At 61.4% G+C, this 16,431-nt stretch overlaps 3 protein-coding genes across 3 annotated transcripts; 1 reads left to right on the forward strand and 2 right to left on the reverse strand.

The window, feature by feature from the left end:
• Window positions 1-2,950: 2,950 nt before the first annotated feature.
• On the reverse strand, window positions 2,951-5,410 carry LOC132594591 (heat shock transcription factor, X-linked-like). Its single transcript, XM_060293000.1, has 3 exons — window positions 5,290-5,410; window positions 4,557-5,149; window positions 2,951-3,601 (listed from the first exon to the last, which is right to left on the reverse strand). Exons 1-3 carry the CDS (start codon window positions 5,408-5,410, stop codon window positions 2,951-2,953), a joined length of 1,365 nt encoding a protein of 454 aa, XP_060148983.1.
• Window positions 5,411-6,712: 1,302 nt separating this feature from the next.
• On the reverse strand, window positions 6,713-9,373 carry LOC115850811 (paraneoplastic antigen Ma6E-like). Its single transcript, XM_060293082.1, has 3 exons — window positions 8,824-9,373; window positions 8,407-8,643; window positions 6,713-8,202 (listed from the first exon to the last, which is right to left on the reverse strand). Exons 1-3 carry the CDS (start codon window positions 9,371-9,373, stop codon window positions 6,713-6,715), a joined length of 2,277 nt encoding a protein of 758 aa, XP_060149065.1.
• Window positions 9,374-15,400: 6,027 nt separating this feature from the next.
• On the forward strand, window positions 15,401-16,174 carry LOC132594492 (melanoma-associated antigen 8-like). The gene has a single exon (XM_060292203.1). It carries the CDS (start codon window positions 15,401-15,403, stop codon window positions 16,172-16,174), a length of 774 nt encoding a protein of 257 aa, XP_060148186.1.
• The last annotated feature ends 257 nt before the right edge of the window (window positions 16,175-16,431 follow it).

Consider the following 16,431-nt stretch of genomic DNA (forward strand, 5'->3'; position numbering starts at 1 on the left):
TGGGCTATTGTTATGGACTGAACTGCGTCCCCCCAAAATTTGCATGTTGAAGCCCCAATCCCCTAGAACCTCAGAATGTCACTGTGACTGGAGTTAGTGGTTCTTAGGTTGAAATGAGGCCATTAGGATGAGGTCTAATCCAAGATGGCTGGTGCCCTTGAGGGAAGAGCGGATCAGCACACGCAAGGAGAGAAGGCAGGAGCTGGGGGTGCGTGCACAGAGGGTGACCACGTGAGGGGCGGTAAGAGCACCGCCACCTGCAACCAAGGAGACCGGCCGCAGTACAAGCCACCCCTGCTGGACCCTCCCTCTCGGCCTCCTGGTCGGAACCACCGTGAGAATCTGTGTCTGCTGTTTCAGCCCCTCATCCTGTGCTGTGGGATTTGGCATCGTCCCAGACTAATGCGGTTATTTGAGGACGCACGGCTCAATTTCCCTCTCTTTGCAGATTTCCCACATTTCCTTCTGTTATTGAGGTCTAATTTCACTCTATTTTGGCCAGAGGACATACTTTGTATGATTTCAGCCCTTTTGTTTGTATCCCCTTAAGTTTACTGAGGGATGCTGTGTGGCCTGACGCGTGGAGTACCCTGGAGAACGTTCTAGGTACGCTTGACGAGCACGTGTCTACTCTGTTCTTGGGGCTAATAGTCTACACATGTCATGAGACCTAGTCTTTGTACAGTGCTGTTCAAATCTGTGATTCCCTTACTGCGGTGCTGTCTGGTCGCTGTACCCATAATGAAAGCAGGCTGTGTTAGTCTGCTTAGAGCTGCCATAGCAAAGTCCCACAGAGGAGGTGGCTAAAACTACAGAAATGTACTGGGTGCCAGTCCTGGTGGCTAGAAGTCCAACCTCAACTGGCTGGAAAGTGCAGTCTCAGGTGAGGGAAGGCGTCTCTTCCTGGCTCGCAGACAGCTGGTTTTCTCTTGGTCCCTCACTTGGCTGCTTCTCTGAACAGGTTGGGGGGGGGTAGGGAGGGAGGGAGGGAGAGCGAGAGAGAAAGAGGGAGGGAGGGAGGGAAAGGGGGAGAGACAAAGGGAGGGAAGGAGGGAGGGTAGGAGAGAGGTGGAGGGAGGGAGAGAGTGAAAGGGAGAGAGAGGGAGGGAGGGAGAGAGAGAAAGAGGGAGGGAGGGAGAGAGAGAGAGAGAGAGCAAGAGAGAAAGAGGGAGGGAGGGAGGGAAAGGGGGAGAGACAAAGGGAGGGAAGGAGGGAGGGAGGAGGGAGAGAGGTGGAGGGAGGAGAGAGTGAAAGGGAGAGAGAGGGAGGGAGGGAGAGAGAGAGAAAGAGGGAGGGAGGGAGAGAAAGGGGCAGAGACAAAGGGAGGAAAGGAGGGAGGGAGGGAGAGAGAGGGATGGACAGGGCCATAGAAGGGGAGGAGGGAGAAAGAGAGAGAGGAAGAGGGAGGGAGGGAGAGAGGGGGAGGGAGGGAGAGAGTGAAAGGGAGAGAGGGAGGGAGGGAGAGAGAGAAAGGGAGGGGGGCGAGGGAGGGAAAGAGAGAGGGGGAGAAAGGTAGGGGGAGAGAGAGAGAGAGAGGGAGGATGGGAGGGAGGAAGAGAGGGCGAGGGAGGGAGAGAGGGAGGGAGATCTTTGGTGTCTCTTCCTCCTTTCCAAAGGACACCGCTCTTGTCGGACTGGGGTTCCACCCTTGTGACCTCATTTAACCTTACTGACTTCCCCAAGGGTGCTATCTCCAAATACATGCACCTTGGGATTAGCACTGCAACAGGTGGACTTAATGGTTGGGGTGGGAGCTGGGGGATCCATTTGAATCCATCACAGGGGGGACCGAAGTCTCCCACTTCTACTGTAGACCGGTTTCTTCCGTCCCCTCTGTCCATTTTTGCATCGTTCACTTGGGGCGCTGCTGTTGGGCTGCTCAAGAGACCCCCCTGACGTGCACTAGCTGTTGCATTGTGACAGACGGGAGCGGCAGATGGGACCACCCCTCACCCGGGCAGACCCGGGGCTCCTCTGGCTGCTGGTGCTTGGATCATTCCTGGTACCTTGGGTCTACTTCCCCTCCTCCCCCAACCCACCTTTTTTTTTCTTTTCTGTGTTTCTGGCCACCCCACAAGGCTTGGGGGATCTTAGATCCCCGACCAGGGATTGAACCCGGGCCACCGCAGTGAAAGCATAGAGTCCTAACCCCTGGAACTCCAGGCAATTCCCGCTCCCCGCCCCCTCCTTAGCAGTGTTTGGGAGGGGATGTCGCCCTATCGCTGTGACAGCCACAGAGTCCTGGCCAGGTCCCCCGGCCCATCCCCCACACGTGGAGGCAGCAACTGTGAGCTGGGGGTGCGCCCTGGCCTTCAGTGCTCTGTACACATCACTGGGCGCTGACCACAAGGACTCGCGGTATAAGCGCGACACCCCAGCGCCCAGAGGGTGGTGGAGCATGGCGCCCTTGAAGTGTTTAGCTCGAAAGGCAAGGAAAAGAGAACCAGGAAAATGTCTCCAGACGCAGGACCCACAGTGAAAAGCAAACCTCAATCCTGCTGTCCAGACACCAGAGAGCACCCCCAAACTGAACACCCGCAGGCCCCTGCCAGGGACCGTCACCTCCACACCTGTGCGTCTCAGGACAGTAAGGGCTCTTTTCAGGCCTCTGACCAGGGGAGGCCTGAGCTCTTCTCATCTGTCAAATCAAGACCCTGCTGGACACGATGCCCCCGCAACTGTGAAGCCGCGGGTGCCAGGGCCTTCCTTGTGCTTGTCCAGACCTTCAGGGGTCTTTCTAGTGGGTGGGCACAGGGCGTCTGAGGGGCTTCTCCAGGTGTCTGCTAGGTGCCCGCACTGGGCCGGGGGTGGGCTGTCACCTGTCATTGTTTCCTGCTGAGGGGACTCAACTGCTCAGCCACACCCAGGACGGAGGCGCCAAACACGTGTTGGGTGGAACATCGCTCTCATGTCCCCGTGCTCTTTACTGCCCTGCAAGGTTCTGGCCGCGTTACCACCTCCGTGTGTCTGCAGGGTCTGCCTGGTCAGGGTCCTCTGTGGGTCTGCCTGGAGGGGTCGGGTATTCCAGGAAAGAGCGGGAGCCCACGCAGCGATGGCAGAAGTGGCTCAGCGGCCGACGGATCAAGGTCAGGGAGGCGGCAGGCCTGGCGGCCACCTCGGGCATCCAGGGTGCGCAAGAGGCAGCAGCGCGGCCCCCGGGAGCTGCGCGGTGGGGGGGAAGGCTGAGGACTTGGGGGGGTGCGGCGGCCAGGCCCGGCATGGGCCAGGGAGGACTCATCTGGGCGGGAGGCCAGGCGCAGCAGAGCCAGGGGACCTCGGCTGGCTGGGCCACCCCTGCCAGGACAGGGACTAGAGGGACCAGAACCTGCACGTTGGGATCTGGCGCGGGGGGCTCCGCTGCTGTCCAAGGAGGGGCCGGAGCGACACAGTCAGTCCTGGCCAGGGCGGAGGCATGGTCGAGTTGCGGGTAGCTCGGGGTCCCCTGGATGTGCTCAGGAGACGGTGGGAGGCCGTCCTGCGGCTCCGCGGTGCTGGGCGCCGGGAGGTGCCCCGGGGCTGCCGGCTCGCCGTCCACCTGCCCGGATGCTGGTTTAGTGTGCACTCTCGGCTTCATCCTCACCAGGAGGTGCGGGCAGTCTCTCTGAAACAGGGGACTGTGGTAGAAGTGTAACTGAGGTCGCGGTTGAGAGAGAAAAGGAAACCCCGAGTCACAAAAGAGTTGCTCGCAAGCAGCAGCCGCCTGGCTGGGCCCCTGGGCGCCCTCCCCCAGCCGACCCAGGGCCTCTTTGGAGAAAGCGGGACCCGGTCCCAGCAGGACGCTGTGCCCCAGCTTTGACATCCCCGAGACTCGCTCACTCACCATCACCTTTCGCCCTTGGAAAATGACTGAAAATGGCCCCTTAGGACGAGTACAAGGCCCACGAAAGGGGACTTGGCGTTTGCAGGTACGAGACTGCAACAAGGTTCGGTAGCTTTCTGAGGAAGTGTCCGAATCGCTCCCTGGCCAGCACCTCCAGGGGCCAGACCGGGGACGCTGACTGCTTCCCAGGAAAGGACCTGCGCCCCCACTCAAGTGATGCTCTGGAGCTATGGGAGTCAAGGGGGCACACAGACCTCCCCCCTCCCCCCGGCGGGCCACTGTCCCCGAGCAGGAGGACGGGAAGGGCCAGCGTTGCAGCAGTGTCCTCTTGTCCCCCGCTGTGACTGCGTGTCAGGCACGAGCGGCACTGCCCACGTGTCAGGAGTACAGGATGACGCCTTGCCCGCGTGTGCTGTGAAATGATCACCACAGGGGGTCCAGTTCACACGCATCACCTCACACAGACACACCAAAGGGAAAAGGAGGAAGGAGAGAAGTGACGTCCTTGTGCTGAGAACGCTTCGGGTCCCCCCATAACAACGTCCCAACACAGCGCGTGGCACTGCCAGCTCCGGCCGTCACGCCGGTGCCCAAGTACCACCTTTAAAGGAAGCTCTCCCGACACGCCTGCCGCCGTCCCAGGCGGCCCCGGGGTTGGCACCCGCCCCCCACCCCCGGGCCCAGCGGCTCAGCCCCTGGAGAGGGCTCCTCCCCCGCCGTCCCCCGCCCTCCTTACCTCGCTCAGGACGTGGGCGGGCCGCTCCTTCGTGGACAGGTTGGTCACGCAGAGGGACGTGTGCATGTCCTGGTACACTTTGCTGAATCCATAGCGGTTAAGCTGGCGGATGAAGCTCTCCACACGTTCTGTCTTGAACACCTTGTCTAGGCCGCCCCTGTCCAAAACCTCCTTTTGAAACAGCGGCCTGTTGACGCCTATGCAAGTCCCGTCTTCATTCCACCCAATGGATGCAAAGCGACTGCTGTGGACGTTCGTCCACAACTTCCTGGGAAAGGGGTGGAAGAGCAGGCTGCCTTCCCACACGGCCTCGCAGGCGGTGCGAGGCCTTTTCAACAAAGGCTCTTCCGTCAAATCCTGGAAAGCGGCTTCTCCAGGCAGCAGCCTGAGGTCGGGGTGCCCCGCGGGCACGGGCTGGTCCAGGGCGAGGGACTGGGGGGTGCAGCTCCCTGAGCCGAGGGCCGGAGCCGCTGTGTCGGGAGGAAGAGGCGCCTCGCCGAAGCCGGGCGCCCTGCCCGCGGCGGGGCCCTTCTCGTCCGCAGCCATGCGGAGCGCGGCGTGCCCCTCCGCCACGTAAATGGGACAGTGCAGCGCTGCCGGCAGCACCCTGGGCTCACACTCCCGCTCAGCCCCTCACAGAAGTGCTCCGGTTGCTCGGGGGTGACAGCACAGCCCAGCCAGGAAGTGACATCATAAAGGGCAGGCCCGTCAGCATGTCAGCCTCCTGCTTCACGCCCGTCATCGCAGGGGGCACGAAGACACTCGTGCACGGGTGCAGAGCCACAGGCCGAGCGCTCGTGCAAACCGGCCACGGCCTTCTGGTCCCGGAGCCCCCGGGCCAGGCAGACGTGCATGGACCCACGTGTGACCCACGAGGTCAGAAGTCCTCCTGTGTGTCCCCTGGCCTTCCGGGCCGTGCACAGCACCCATGATTTCAAGCACGAGCATCGCCCGAGACGCGGCCCACGGTCAAGGGCGCTAAAACATTACAATTCACCTATGAACTGGAAGAAAAACCCTCATGATGTCTGGGTCTGCAAAGTGCCTACCTTACCCTCTCCCTGGAGAGGTGTCCCATGGGTGCTGAGCAGGAATCGGACTCTGGACCCCCGCCCTCACCCGCAGCAGCCCTTTCCCTCCATTACCCACAGCAGAGGCCAGACTCAGATGAAACGTTCAGGGAAATTTATTAAAGAGAAACATTGACTGAAACCATTGAACACAGGGCATAACAACACACAGAGGAACTTCTAACGGCCACCGGAGCTCACGGGTCCCGGCCCCACCCAGGGTCCTCAAAAAGGTGCCTCCGCTACACCCCACCCGGCGGCCCTCCATCTCCCCACAGTCTCCCTTCCTGAGGGCCCCGCGGGTGGCCTCTCGCCAGGAAGATGGGCGCCGGCCATGCCCGCTCCCCCCAGGGCAGACCCTCCATTTCTGGCCCACATGCCCGGGGCCTGGCCCTGCCCTACGGCGGGCACAGGACAGTCCCACAGCAGGGCGCACGCCACCGAGCCGGGGACGTGGAGTCCCGAGGAACAACGGGGTGGCCCAGCAGAACACAAGCCCTGGGGGGCCTCCCGCAGACCTCCTGCAGCCCCGGTCAAGGTCTTCCTTCCGAAGGTCGCAGGTGGGATCCCAGGTCCTGGGGTGGGCGCTGGCTGTGACCTCGTCCATCCCGTCCTTCCCGCCGGCTCCTGGGACTGGGCTCGGGGTCTCCACGCCGCGCAGGGCTTGGGGGAACTGCTCAGAGGAGAACACATGCACATTTCCACAACAACAGGCAGCGCTGGGCCTGAATCTATGCCCAGAAAGCACACGTTGAGCTCACGACACTGGCCCACAGAGACCAGAGCCTTGGCTGGCACGTGGCGCACCTCAGGGCTCTGCGGGGGCACGATGGCTAGGGTGTGTGTGTTGGTGGGAGGGGAGCGGGGGCTGGGGGGTTCCTTGACACCTGGGTCCCTCTGGGGCCTACAGGGACACATTTGGGCTTGCCAGTACAGGGAGCAACCTGCCCCAGGGGATGATGAATAGGGGTCCCCTCTCAGGAGGGAGGCCCAGGCACCTGGAGTGGCCCCTAATATGGGGCCAGTAGGCTGCCAGGCCTGGCCTCCCCCTGCCTCCAAGCGTGGGGGCCCTGGGGCCTGCTGAGCCTACTGGCCCGAGGTGGACCCCGGGGGGCTCATCTCTGCAGCCCCGTCCTCATTTCCCGGCTCTTCTGGGATGGGCTTGAGCCCCTCCTCGGCCTCCTGGCCTCCTGCCTGGGCGAGGCCCTCTGGCTCCCAGCCAGGACCTCCTGGGGCCACCGGGGAAGCACTGCCCATCCGGCCAGGCATGGGGACCCCGGGGGCATCTGAGGGTCCTGCCTGACCTAGGCCCGCAGGGGCGGCAGCACTTCCATCTTCCTGAGTGGCCGTGGACGCCTTGCTGGTCTCCCCAGGGCCAGGGGCTGCCCTGGCGGCACCATGGTCTTCAGGGGCTGCCCTGGTGGCACCATGGTCTTCAGGGGCCGCCTCGCCAGCCTGGGCAGTGCCGGCAACTGCCGCACTGGCCTCCTCACGTGCCGGGTGGTCCTCGGCGCGCCCTTCCTTGGAACGGGCGGCCTGGGCGGTGCTATCTTCACCGGCCGGGGAGGCCTTGGTGCCATGTGCAGTGGTGCCTGCGGTGATGGCCTCATGGGCCGGGGCGGCCTGGGCGGCTGCTGCCAGGACTCCAACGTCCACACGGGCCTCTTCCTGCCCTGGGAAGTGCTCCCTGCTAGCCGGGTCGGCGTCCCAGGCCTCGGTCTTCTGGATGAGCCGCAGCATCTCCGCAAAGCCGGGAGGCCTCCTCATCAGCCGCCTCCTCCTCAGCGTGTCCCGGAGCGTGTCGTTCAGCCGGGCCCGCATCAGCACCTGCCGGGCGCGCGCCTGGTCCGCCATGGCCGGGTGGATGGCCCCCTTCTCCAGGGCCGACTGCAGCAGGCCTTCCAGGCGCATCACGTACGCAGAGAGAGTCTCCTGGGGCCGCTGGGCACAGGTCACGAACTTCAGCCGAGCACTCCCCCGGGGGTCCTTGTTCCCAAACACCTGCACCAGCGCGGCCAGGCAGTCCTGGGCAGCCAGCTCGGGATCTTCCGCCAGGAGGCCGCGCAGGAGGTCCAGCGCGGGGCCGCGCAAGCTCTCCACCAGCCTCCTCCTCCTCTCCCTCTCAGACACGTGGCGCCACAGGTGCAGCGTGTGGCTGGCCTGCTCCAGCCAGCTCTCAGAGGACCCTTCCCCGTGGCCCGGCTCTTCCATCCCAGAGAAGGTTCCCAGCTCCTGGTAGCCCATGCTGTCCAGCACGGGCTGCGAGGCCTGCCTCCACTGCTGGGTCCCGGGCCCTGCCTCACCCATGGCGCCTGCCGCTGTCACAACTGCTTCCTCAGGCGCAGCCGTTGCCCCGCCCGTGGGTCCTGCCATACTCAGAAGTCCTGCCACGCCTGCAACATTTCTGTAACCTGCAGCTCCTTCCTCATCTGACTCAGCTCCTGCTTGACCTTCAGCTCCTGCTTGACCCTCAGCTCCTGCTTCACCCTCAGCTCCTTCCGCACCTGCAGCTCCCTCCTCACCTGCAGCTCCCTCCTCACCTTCAGCTCCCTCCTCACCTTCAGCTCCCTCCTCACCTGCAGCTCCTTCCTCATCTGACTCAGCTCCTGCTTCACCTTCATCTCCTGCTTCACCTGCAGCTCCTTCCTCACCTGCAGCTCCTGCCTCACCTGCAGCTCCTGCCTCACCTGAGGTTCCGTCGTCACCTGCAGCTCCTTCCTCATCTGACTCAGCTCCTGCTTCACCTTCAGCTCCTGCTTGACCCTCAGCTCCTGCTTCACCCTCAGTTCCTTCCGCACTTGCAGCTCCTTCCTCATCTGACTCAGCTCCTGCTTCACCTTCATCTCCTGCTTCACCTGCAGCTCCTTCCTCGCCTGCAGCTCCCGCCTCATCTGAGGCTCCCTCCTCACCTGCGGCTCCTGCCTCACCTGAGGCTCCCTCCTCACCTGCAGCTCCCTCCTCACCTTCAGCTCCCTCCTCGCCTGCAGCTCCCTTCTCACCTGCAGCTCCCTCCTCACCTTCATCTCCCTCCTCACCTGCAGCTCCCTTCTCACCTGCACCTCCCTCCTCACCTTCAGCTCCCTCCTCACCTGCAGCTCCCTCCTCACATTCAGCTCCCTCCTCACCTGAAGCTCCCGCCTCACCTTCAGCTCCCTCCTCACCTGCAGCTCCCTCCTCACCTTCAGCTCCCTCCTCACCTGAAGCTCCCGCCTCACCTTCAGCTCCCTCCTCACCTTCAGCTCCCTCCTCCCCTTCAGCTCCCTCCTCACCTAAGGCTTCCTCCTCACCTGTGTCTCCCTCCATACCTGCGACTCCCGCCTCCCCTGCAGCTTCCTCCTCCCCTGCAGTTCCTGAGTGACCTGCAGTTCCTGCCTCACCCGCCCTGCCAACCACTGCTTGTCCCTGGGGCTGCGCAGGGCAATTGGGTCTATCCTGTGAATCAGCATCAGGGGCCTGGGGCAGGCAGACCACAGTCCAGGGCCCTCCCTTGCCTGGTATTTGGCGGGGGAGCAAGCTTCGATTTAAACACTCAGCAAACTCGACCAGGGCAACACTCGACCCCAGCTCCTTTCTGTAGACCTTGCCCAGCACTCGGTACCTGCCCAGGGAACGCAGGGCAGCCTGCACAACCTCCTGGAATTCCTGGTCTTTGCAGTCATCTGGGATTCCCAGGATGAGCAGAGATCGCTGAGCATTCACGCCCATCGACCTGCACCAGTCCCGCAATACCGCCAGAGCCATCGCCATCTTCGAGGACCTGAGGGTGGGGGGAAGCGATCAAACAGGTGTGCACAGGCTGTTGAAGTGTGGGAATCGGCCTGTGGGTGCAAAGAGGAGAGAATCATGTTTGTGCCACACAGCCCACCCTAGTGCCCCTCACAGCAGCAGCCTGGAGCACCTCCCTGCCCTGTTTGGTTTGTTTGACTTTAGGAAACTTTTTTTATAAATTACATTTATTTACAAGATAGAAGGCTAGGGACTTCCCTGGTGGCTCAGTGGTTAAGAATCCACCTGCCAGTGCAGGGGACACAGGTTCGATCCCCGGTCCGGGAAGATCCCACAAGCCGCGGAGCAACTAACCCCACGCGCCACAACCACTGACCCCAGCGCTCTAGAGCCCACGAGCCACAACTACTGAGTCCACGTGACACAACTACTGAAGCCCACATGCCTGGAGCCCGTGCTCTGCAACAAGAGAAGCCACCGTAATGAGAGGCCTGCGCACCGCAACGAAGAGTAGCCCCCGCTCGCTGCACCTAGAGAAAGCCCGCGCGCAGCAACAAAGACCCAACGCAGCCAAAAGTAAAAATAAAATTTAAAAATAATAACAAAAGAGCACTTGTTGCGTACGACTCAAGAAACAATAATAAAGTAAAATAAAATAATTTTTTTAAAAAAGACAGATAGAAGGCTCGTCACCTTTTCTACATTTCTGGCCTCAGTTTTAGGAAGCTGCCTTTTTCCCAAGGAATTTTTCAAGTCTTCCAATTTGTTAGCATAAACATTTCCATAATGTCCCATAATATTCCCCTATATCCTCTTTGTTAATGTACATCTGATCCGTAACGTTGGCCCTCTTTCATTCCTCATATTGGGGATCAGCGTTCTTTCTACGTTTCCGTGATTCATCGTTCTAGGACTTGCTCGGTTTCCTTGCTCTTTTGAAAGAAGCGCATGGCTTCGTTCACCGTGTCCATAATTTGCTTTCTATCACTGATTTCCTCTCTTAGCTCTCTTATTACTTCATTTTATGTTTCCTTTGCTCTTCTTCTTCTAGCATCTCTCAATGGACTGTTGGCTCACTGATTTTATGTCCTGACTCTTTTCTAACAGAAGCATTTAGAGGAATACAGTTTCCTCCTGTCGCTTTTTGCTGCCTCCCACTAATTTTGGTAAGTTGTGCTTTTTTAGTATTCACTTGGAAATATTTTCTAAGTCCCCCTGTGATTTTTCTCTTTGATCCATGGGTTTCCCAATATTTGAAGATATATTATCATTAGTACCATCAAATAAAATTCCCCCGTGATGAGAAAACTTATCATGGAAACTTGCAATACTGCTAAATTTATGGAGACTGTTTTACAACTCTGGTATGGCGTGTCCGGGTGAATGTGCAAAGCACCCTCGTAAAGAATCTGTGTACTCTGTGTGGAGGCCAGGGTCTTGCCCTGCCCACCCACCTCTGCAATTCCTGTGCCACCCGGACAGAGGCGACCTGAAGCTCTCGATGCCTAATGCAGTGGGCCAGAGCCCCTCCCTGGACCCCCACAAATCCATCTGCCATGGCCAACAGCCTCCACCAGATCACAGCAGCCCCAGCGCCTCCCCCTCTCAGCTTCACTTACGCCCCCCCCCCGCCCCCGTGGCCAGGCGGCTCCTCCCCGACCCCTCGCACTGCATCCCCTCCATACACCCTCCCCCACCCACCAGCTGGTGGCGCTCCGCTCTGGGCCCCGGAAGCCGGGCGCCCCGCCATGCGTAGAGGTCAGACTGCCTCTCTCACCTCCCCACACCGGGGAGTCCTCCCCCGAGCACACTCAGCGCCAGGGGCTCTCGCTTCTCGTACCCCAGACGCAGAGCCCACCCGTCTTGCCCCCGCCCACCCGGGAGCCGGAGCCCCCTAACTGCCACGAGCGTCCTCCCCCCCCCCACGCCCCGCCCCGGCGGGAGCTCCCCTAACGCCTACCGCACCCGCGCCCGGGAGTCCTCCCCATCGACCCCCGCCTCAGCCTTCCTCCCGCCACACGCAGCAGCCGTTAGCCCTCCCCTCCCGTCTCGGCCCCGGGGGTGGGGCCCGTCCCGTCCCGTCCCGTCCCGTCCTCCCCACCCCCGCAGCCAGTCGTCCTCTCCTCTGGCCCCCAAGGCCGGCCCCACCCGACCAGCAGGAAGCCCTCCGCTCAGGCCCCCCCCACGCTTAGCCATTAGCCCCACCCTCTGCACCCCGACTCCAGAACGCCCCCCACCAGCCACCCCAGAAGCCAGCGGTCCTCCCCTCTGACCCGCTCACTGGGGGACCCTTCCCTCAGCCCCCCTTCAGCCCGCTACCCTCCGCCGCCGCTCCCCCACTCCCAACCGAGCAGCCCGTAGCCCTCCCCCGACCTCCACTCCTTCCCGGGGCCCCCGGTACCTGCGGAGTCCAGCCCCCGGCAAAGCCCCCGCCTGTCTCCTGACTCGCTCTGGCTCTGTGGATGGCTCCGGAGTCCCGCTCACGAGGGGCTGAAGAGCTCGTCTCAGCAGAGCAGCCAGGAACTGTGCCGCCGACTGTCCCAGGCACTCTGTGCGAACGCCACGTGGGCTTCCGGGTGCTCCCGGAAGCCCCAGGAAGATGAGGGAGAAAGTTCTAGACGTCTCTTTACCGAGAAACTGGTTGGATCAGAAGAGCACGTGAGGAGGCGCTCTGCTACGGAAGCAGCAGTAGCCATGCGCACTGAGGGCCTGAGGTCCCAAGGCTTGGCGCCTCCGGAAGCAAAAGACACGCCCATTGGCCTTCCACCAATAGGAAGGCCTCCTGCGAGGCTGCGGAGTTGGGGGAGCGAACTTGGCGATGCAGAGCCCGTTGTGGCAAGTACGTCCATTTGTCTTTACAGGTGGTTTTCTACTGTGATTGATAATGTCATAAACCTATTCTTATTTCTTTGGTTTGTTTTGAATTTTATTTTATGTATTTTTTTATACAGCAGGTTCTTATGAGTTACCCATTTTATACATATTAGCGTACATATGTCAATCCCAATCTCCCAATTCATCACACCCCCCGCCCGCCCCCACCATTTTCTCACCTTGGTGCCCATATGTTTGTGCTCTACATCTGTGTCTCTATTTCTGCCCTGCAAACAGGTTCATCTGTACCATTTATCTAGGTTCCACATATGTGCATTAATACACGATATTTGTTTCTCTCTTTCTGACTTCCTTCACTCTGTATGACAGTCTCTAGATCCATCCACAGCTCTACAAATGACCCAATTTCGTTCCTTTGTACGGCTGAGTAATAAATAATAGTAATAAAGCTCTTCTTTATATGGACTGGTTTCTTGTCTAGCTGTATCAACTAGCCATCTTCTCACATGGCACAAGAGGATGAGGCAGCCGTCTGGGGCCTCTTTTAAAAGGGAGGTAATCTCATTCATGAGGGCTCCCCCCTCATGGGCTAATCACTTCCCAGGGCCTGAGGGAGGACTGAGGGGAGCCTGGACCCCAGAACAGAGTTGGCCCTGGGAGGCCATAGGGCAGAATGAGCACGTACAGCACTTCCTGACATCCGGGTCTCAGAGACGCTGGGGAGGGGGAGCACGGGGCGGGGTCTCAGAGAGGCTAGGGAGGGGGAATAAGGGTCGGGGTGTCTGGGGGGCACGGGAGAGAATCCCAGGTCCTCCGTGGAGTCAAGGTGAGGGCCCTGAGGGAGGACTGAGGGGAGCCTGGACCCCAGAACAGAGTTGGCCCTGGGAGGCCAAAGGGCGGGATGAGCACGTGCAGCACTTCCTGACATCCGGGTCTCAGAGACGCTGGGGAGGGGAGTACGGGGCGGGGTCTCAGAGAGGCTAGGGAGGGGGTATAAGGGTCGGGGTGTCTGGTGAGCACGGGAGTGAATCCCAGGTCCTTCGTTGAGCCAAGGTGAGGGCCCTGAGACAGGACTGAGGGGAGCCTGGACCCCAGAACAGAGTTGGCCCTGGGAGGCCATAGGGCGGGATGAGCACGTGCAGCACTTCCTGACATCCGGGTCTCAGAGACGGTGGCGAGGGGAGTACGGGGCGGGGTCTCAGAGAGGCTAGGGAGGGGGTATAAGGGTCGGGGTGTCTGTTGGGCACGGGAGAGAATCCCAGGTCCTCCGTGGAGTCAAGGTGAGGGCCCTGAGGGAGGACTGAGGGGAGCCTGGACCCCAGAACAGAGTTGGCCCTGGGAGGCCATAGGGCAGAATGAGCAGGTACAGCACTTCCTGACATCCGGGTCTCAGAGACGCTGGGGAGGGGTAGTACGGGGCGGAGTCTCAGAGAGGCTGGGAAGGGGGTATAAGGGGCGGGATCCTAGGCGGGCACAGGAGAGAATCCCAGGTCTTATGTAGAGTCAGGGTGAGAGCCCTGAGTGTGGACTGAGGGGAACCTGGATCCCAGGACCGAGTTGGCCCTTCCAGCCATAGGGCGGGATGAACAGGTGCAGCACTTCCTGACATCCGGGTCTCAGACACCCTGGAGAGGGGGAGCACGGGGCGGGGTATCAGAGAGGCTGCAGAGGGGGTATAAGGGGCGGGGTGTCTGGTGGGCACTGCGGAGAATCCCAGGTCCTGTGTGGAGTCAAGGTGAGGTCCCTGAGGGAGTACTGAGGGCAGCCTGCATCCCAGAACTGAGTTGGCCCTGGGAGGCCGTCACGTGCAGCACTTCCTGACATCCGGGTCTCAGAGAAGCTGGGGACCTGGGATAAGGGGCGGGGTCTCATGAGGGCAGAGGGTAAAATGTCAGGTCCCTGGTGGACTAAGATTAGGGCCCTTAGGCAGGACTGAGGGGACCCTGAGGGAGGACAAAAGGGACCCACCATATCACCGCCCTTGCAGGTGGCCGTGGGAGGCCCCGGGGTGGGATGAGCACGGTAGGCCTGTCCTGACGTCCTGACGTCAGGGTCTCAGAGAGACTGGAGACCTGGTATAAGGAGCAGGGACTCACACTGGCAGACGGGACAATCCCAGGTCCTGCCCAGAGTCCAGCCTGCACGCGAGGAAGGAAGGACTGAGGACGTTAGACCCCAACACAGGGAGGGATCCTTTGCCCTTCCACGGGGGCCTTGGAGGCGCCAGAGCACGGTCAGCAGATGAGATGTTTCCTGACCTCTGGGTCGGGGTCCTCAGGAGGTCAGGTGTTTGGTGTGAGGGGTGAGCCTTCAGGTCCGCAGAGGGTGGACTCCCAGGACCCCGAGGGAGGACTGAGCAGACCCCCAGCCCTGGAACAGGGGCCTCAACAGAAACCTGCCCCTGTGGTCAGCGCTGGGAGGCCAGGCAGGATGTGAGGAGGAGGTGAGGACCCAGCATCTCCCCATCCTAGGACCCTCGGGAGGCCCTGGGCAGGTGCGGCCACCTGTGGGGCCCCCTCACTGCTTTCTGTTCAGATTCGGGGTCCTGTTCTGAGTTTCCCTTCCGGCCTGCAAAGGGGAGGGTCCAGGCCCTTAAGGGGAACAGTGAGCACGACGAGCGACCCCGAGGGGACCACCCACCCCAGAACTCAGAACTGGGGGGACCTCACAGAGTCCGGCCCAATCCTCCTACCAGCACCGAGGCCCAGAGCTGTGCCACAGTGTACACAAGAGGTGCGCCCTCCATTCCTCTTACAGGGGCTCCAGGACCCGGGAGGCGAAGGCCCAGGTCTGAGGACCGTGTCCTCAGGGCACAGAGCAGAGGAGGCCCAGGCAGCGCCAGGAGCCAAGGGGAGGTGCGTGCCCTGAGTGTGTACCCAGGGGCTCCCCCTCCCAGAACAGAGGGGACCCCACAACACCCAAGTCACCCCACCGCCCTGTCAGCCCCAGAACCTGGGGCCGTGCTGGCTGCACCCTGAGGAGCCCCTTCACTTCCTTCTTCAGGTTGGCAGGGGACAGGCCACCCGGGAGGAGCGCCCCTGTGAGGCCCGAGGGCAGCCCTTGAGACGAGACCTGTAAGTGGCCTTTGTCAGGGCTGCCCAGGGTGCCTTTCTCCGCCGAGGCCGCTCACACCCCCTCTCTACCCCAGGTACGAGGTCCCCTGCCCACACTCCCGTGGGCGGCCCGACCCCAGTGATCAGGCCCCTGGTCGAGATGAGTGAGCTCCGCCAGCCTGAGGCCGACCTTGAGGCCCCAGTCCCGGCCCAGGGTCCTGTGGAGGCGCCGCTGCTGGGGGCTGCGGGGGAGGAGGCCGCATCCCCCTCGTCCTCCGCCTCCCCTGGCGCCCCCTCCTTCTCCGCCTATGCCGAGCCCTTGTCCCGCGAGGCACTTGTTGCGCTGATGGCTGACCTGGTGGGGTTCCTGCTCCTCAAGTTTCGTACCGGGGAGCCGACCTCCGAGGCGGAGATGCTGAGTACGGTCGTCCGGGAGCATCGGGACCACTTCCCCGTGGTCCTCCGCCTCGTTTGCGAGTGCCTGCAGCTGCTGTTTGGCGTGGACGTGAAGGTGGTGGACCCCCGCGAGCGCACCTACGTCCTGGTCCCCACCCTGGGCCTCACCTGGGATGCAGTGCTGAGCGACTGGCAGCGCACGCCCGAGGCCAGCCTCCCTCTGCTGGTCCTGACCATGGTCACCCTGTTCGGTGACCGCGTCCCTGAGGAGGAGGTGTGGGGAAAGCTAGGCACCCTGGGGTTTTGTGGCGGGAGGGAGCTGCTCACCGAAGTGTGGGTGCAGACGGGCTACCTGAAGTACCGGCAGGTGCCCCACAGCGACCCTGCCCGCTACGAGTTCCTGTGGGGTCCCCGGGCCTACGCGGAGGCCAGCGAGTGTCAGGTCCTGCAGCATCTGCTCAGGAGCAATAGCATGGCTCCCAGGTTCTTCCCATCCGTGTCTGCAGGGAGTGTGAGCGATGAGGAAGAGGGAGCCTGAGCCAGTGCAGCAGCCAGTCCCACGTCCAGCAGCTTCTCCCGTGGGGCAGGAAGGGGGGCTGCTCCTTCACTCTGAGTTTGAAGAGGGAGCGGTCAGCCTTCTAAGCAGTGAGAGCCGGGCGAGTTGGGGGAAGCCGGTGTGCAGCATTTTGGGTTCCTGTTGTGTATGTTGACATGGACTTCCATGTCTGTTTTCTTTAGGAATTTTTCAAATGTTGGTTCTTTGAATAGAAGACTAAACAAGCTTCAGTGTCTAAC

The sequence above is a fragment of the Globicephala melas genome, chromosome X (genome assembly GCF_963455315.2).
Source record: "Globicephala melas chromosome X, mGloMel1.2, whole genome shotgun sequence".
Classification (NCBI taxonomy): domain Eukaryota; kingdom Metazoa; phylum Chordata; class Mammalia; order Artiodactyla; family Delphinidae; genus Globicephala; species Globicephala melas.

What these genes read in the sequence shown, in the direction of transcription:
- LOC132594591 (XM_060293000.1), bottom strand. Translation starts at nt 5,410, where the DNA reads ATGCACGTCTGCCTGGCCCGGGGGCTCCGGGACCAGAAGGCCGTGGCC. An exon ending in TGCCCCCTGCGATGACGGGC is followed by an intron (nt 5,150 to 5,289) that starts GTGAAGCAGGAG and finishes TGCTGCCGGCAG; the next exon opens with CGCTGCACTGTCCCATTTAC. An exon ending in CCGCCCACGTCCTGAGCGAG is followed by an intron (nt 3,602 to 4,556) that starts GTAAGGAGGGCG and finishes CCCCTGTTTCAG; the next exon opens with AGAGACTGCCCGCACCTCCT.
- LOC115850811 (XM_060293082.1), bottom strand. Translation starts at nt 9,373, where the DNA reads ATGGCGATGGCTCTGGCGGTATTGCGGGACTGGTGCAGGTCGATGGGC. An exon ending in AGGTGAGGCGGGAGCTTCAG is followed by an intron (nt 8,644 to 8,823) that starts GTGAGGAGGGAG and finishes AGGGAGATGAAG; the next exon opens with GTGAGGAGGGAGCTGCAGGT. An exon ending in AAGTGCGGAAGGAACTGAGG is followed by an intron (nt 8,203 to 8,406) that starts GTGAAGCAGGAG and finishes AAGGAGCTGCAG; the next exon opens with GTGAGGAGGGAGCTGAAGGT.
- LOC132594492 (XM_060292203.1), top strand. Translation starts at nt 15,401, where the DNA reads ATGAGTGAGCTCCGCCAGCCTGAGGCCGACCTTGAGGCCCCAGTCCCG.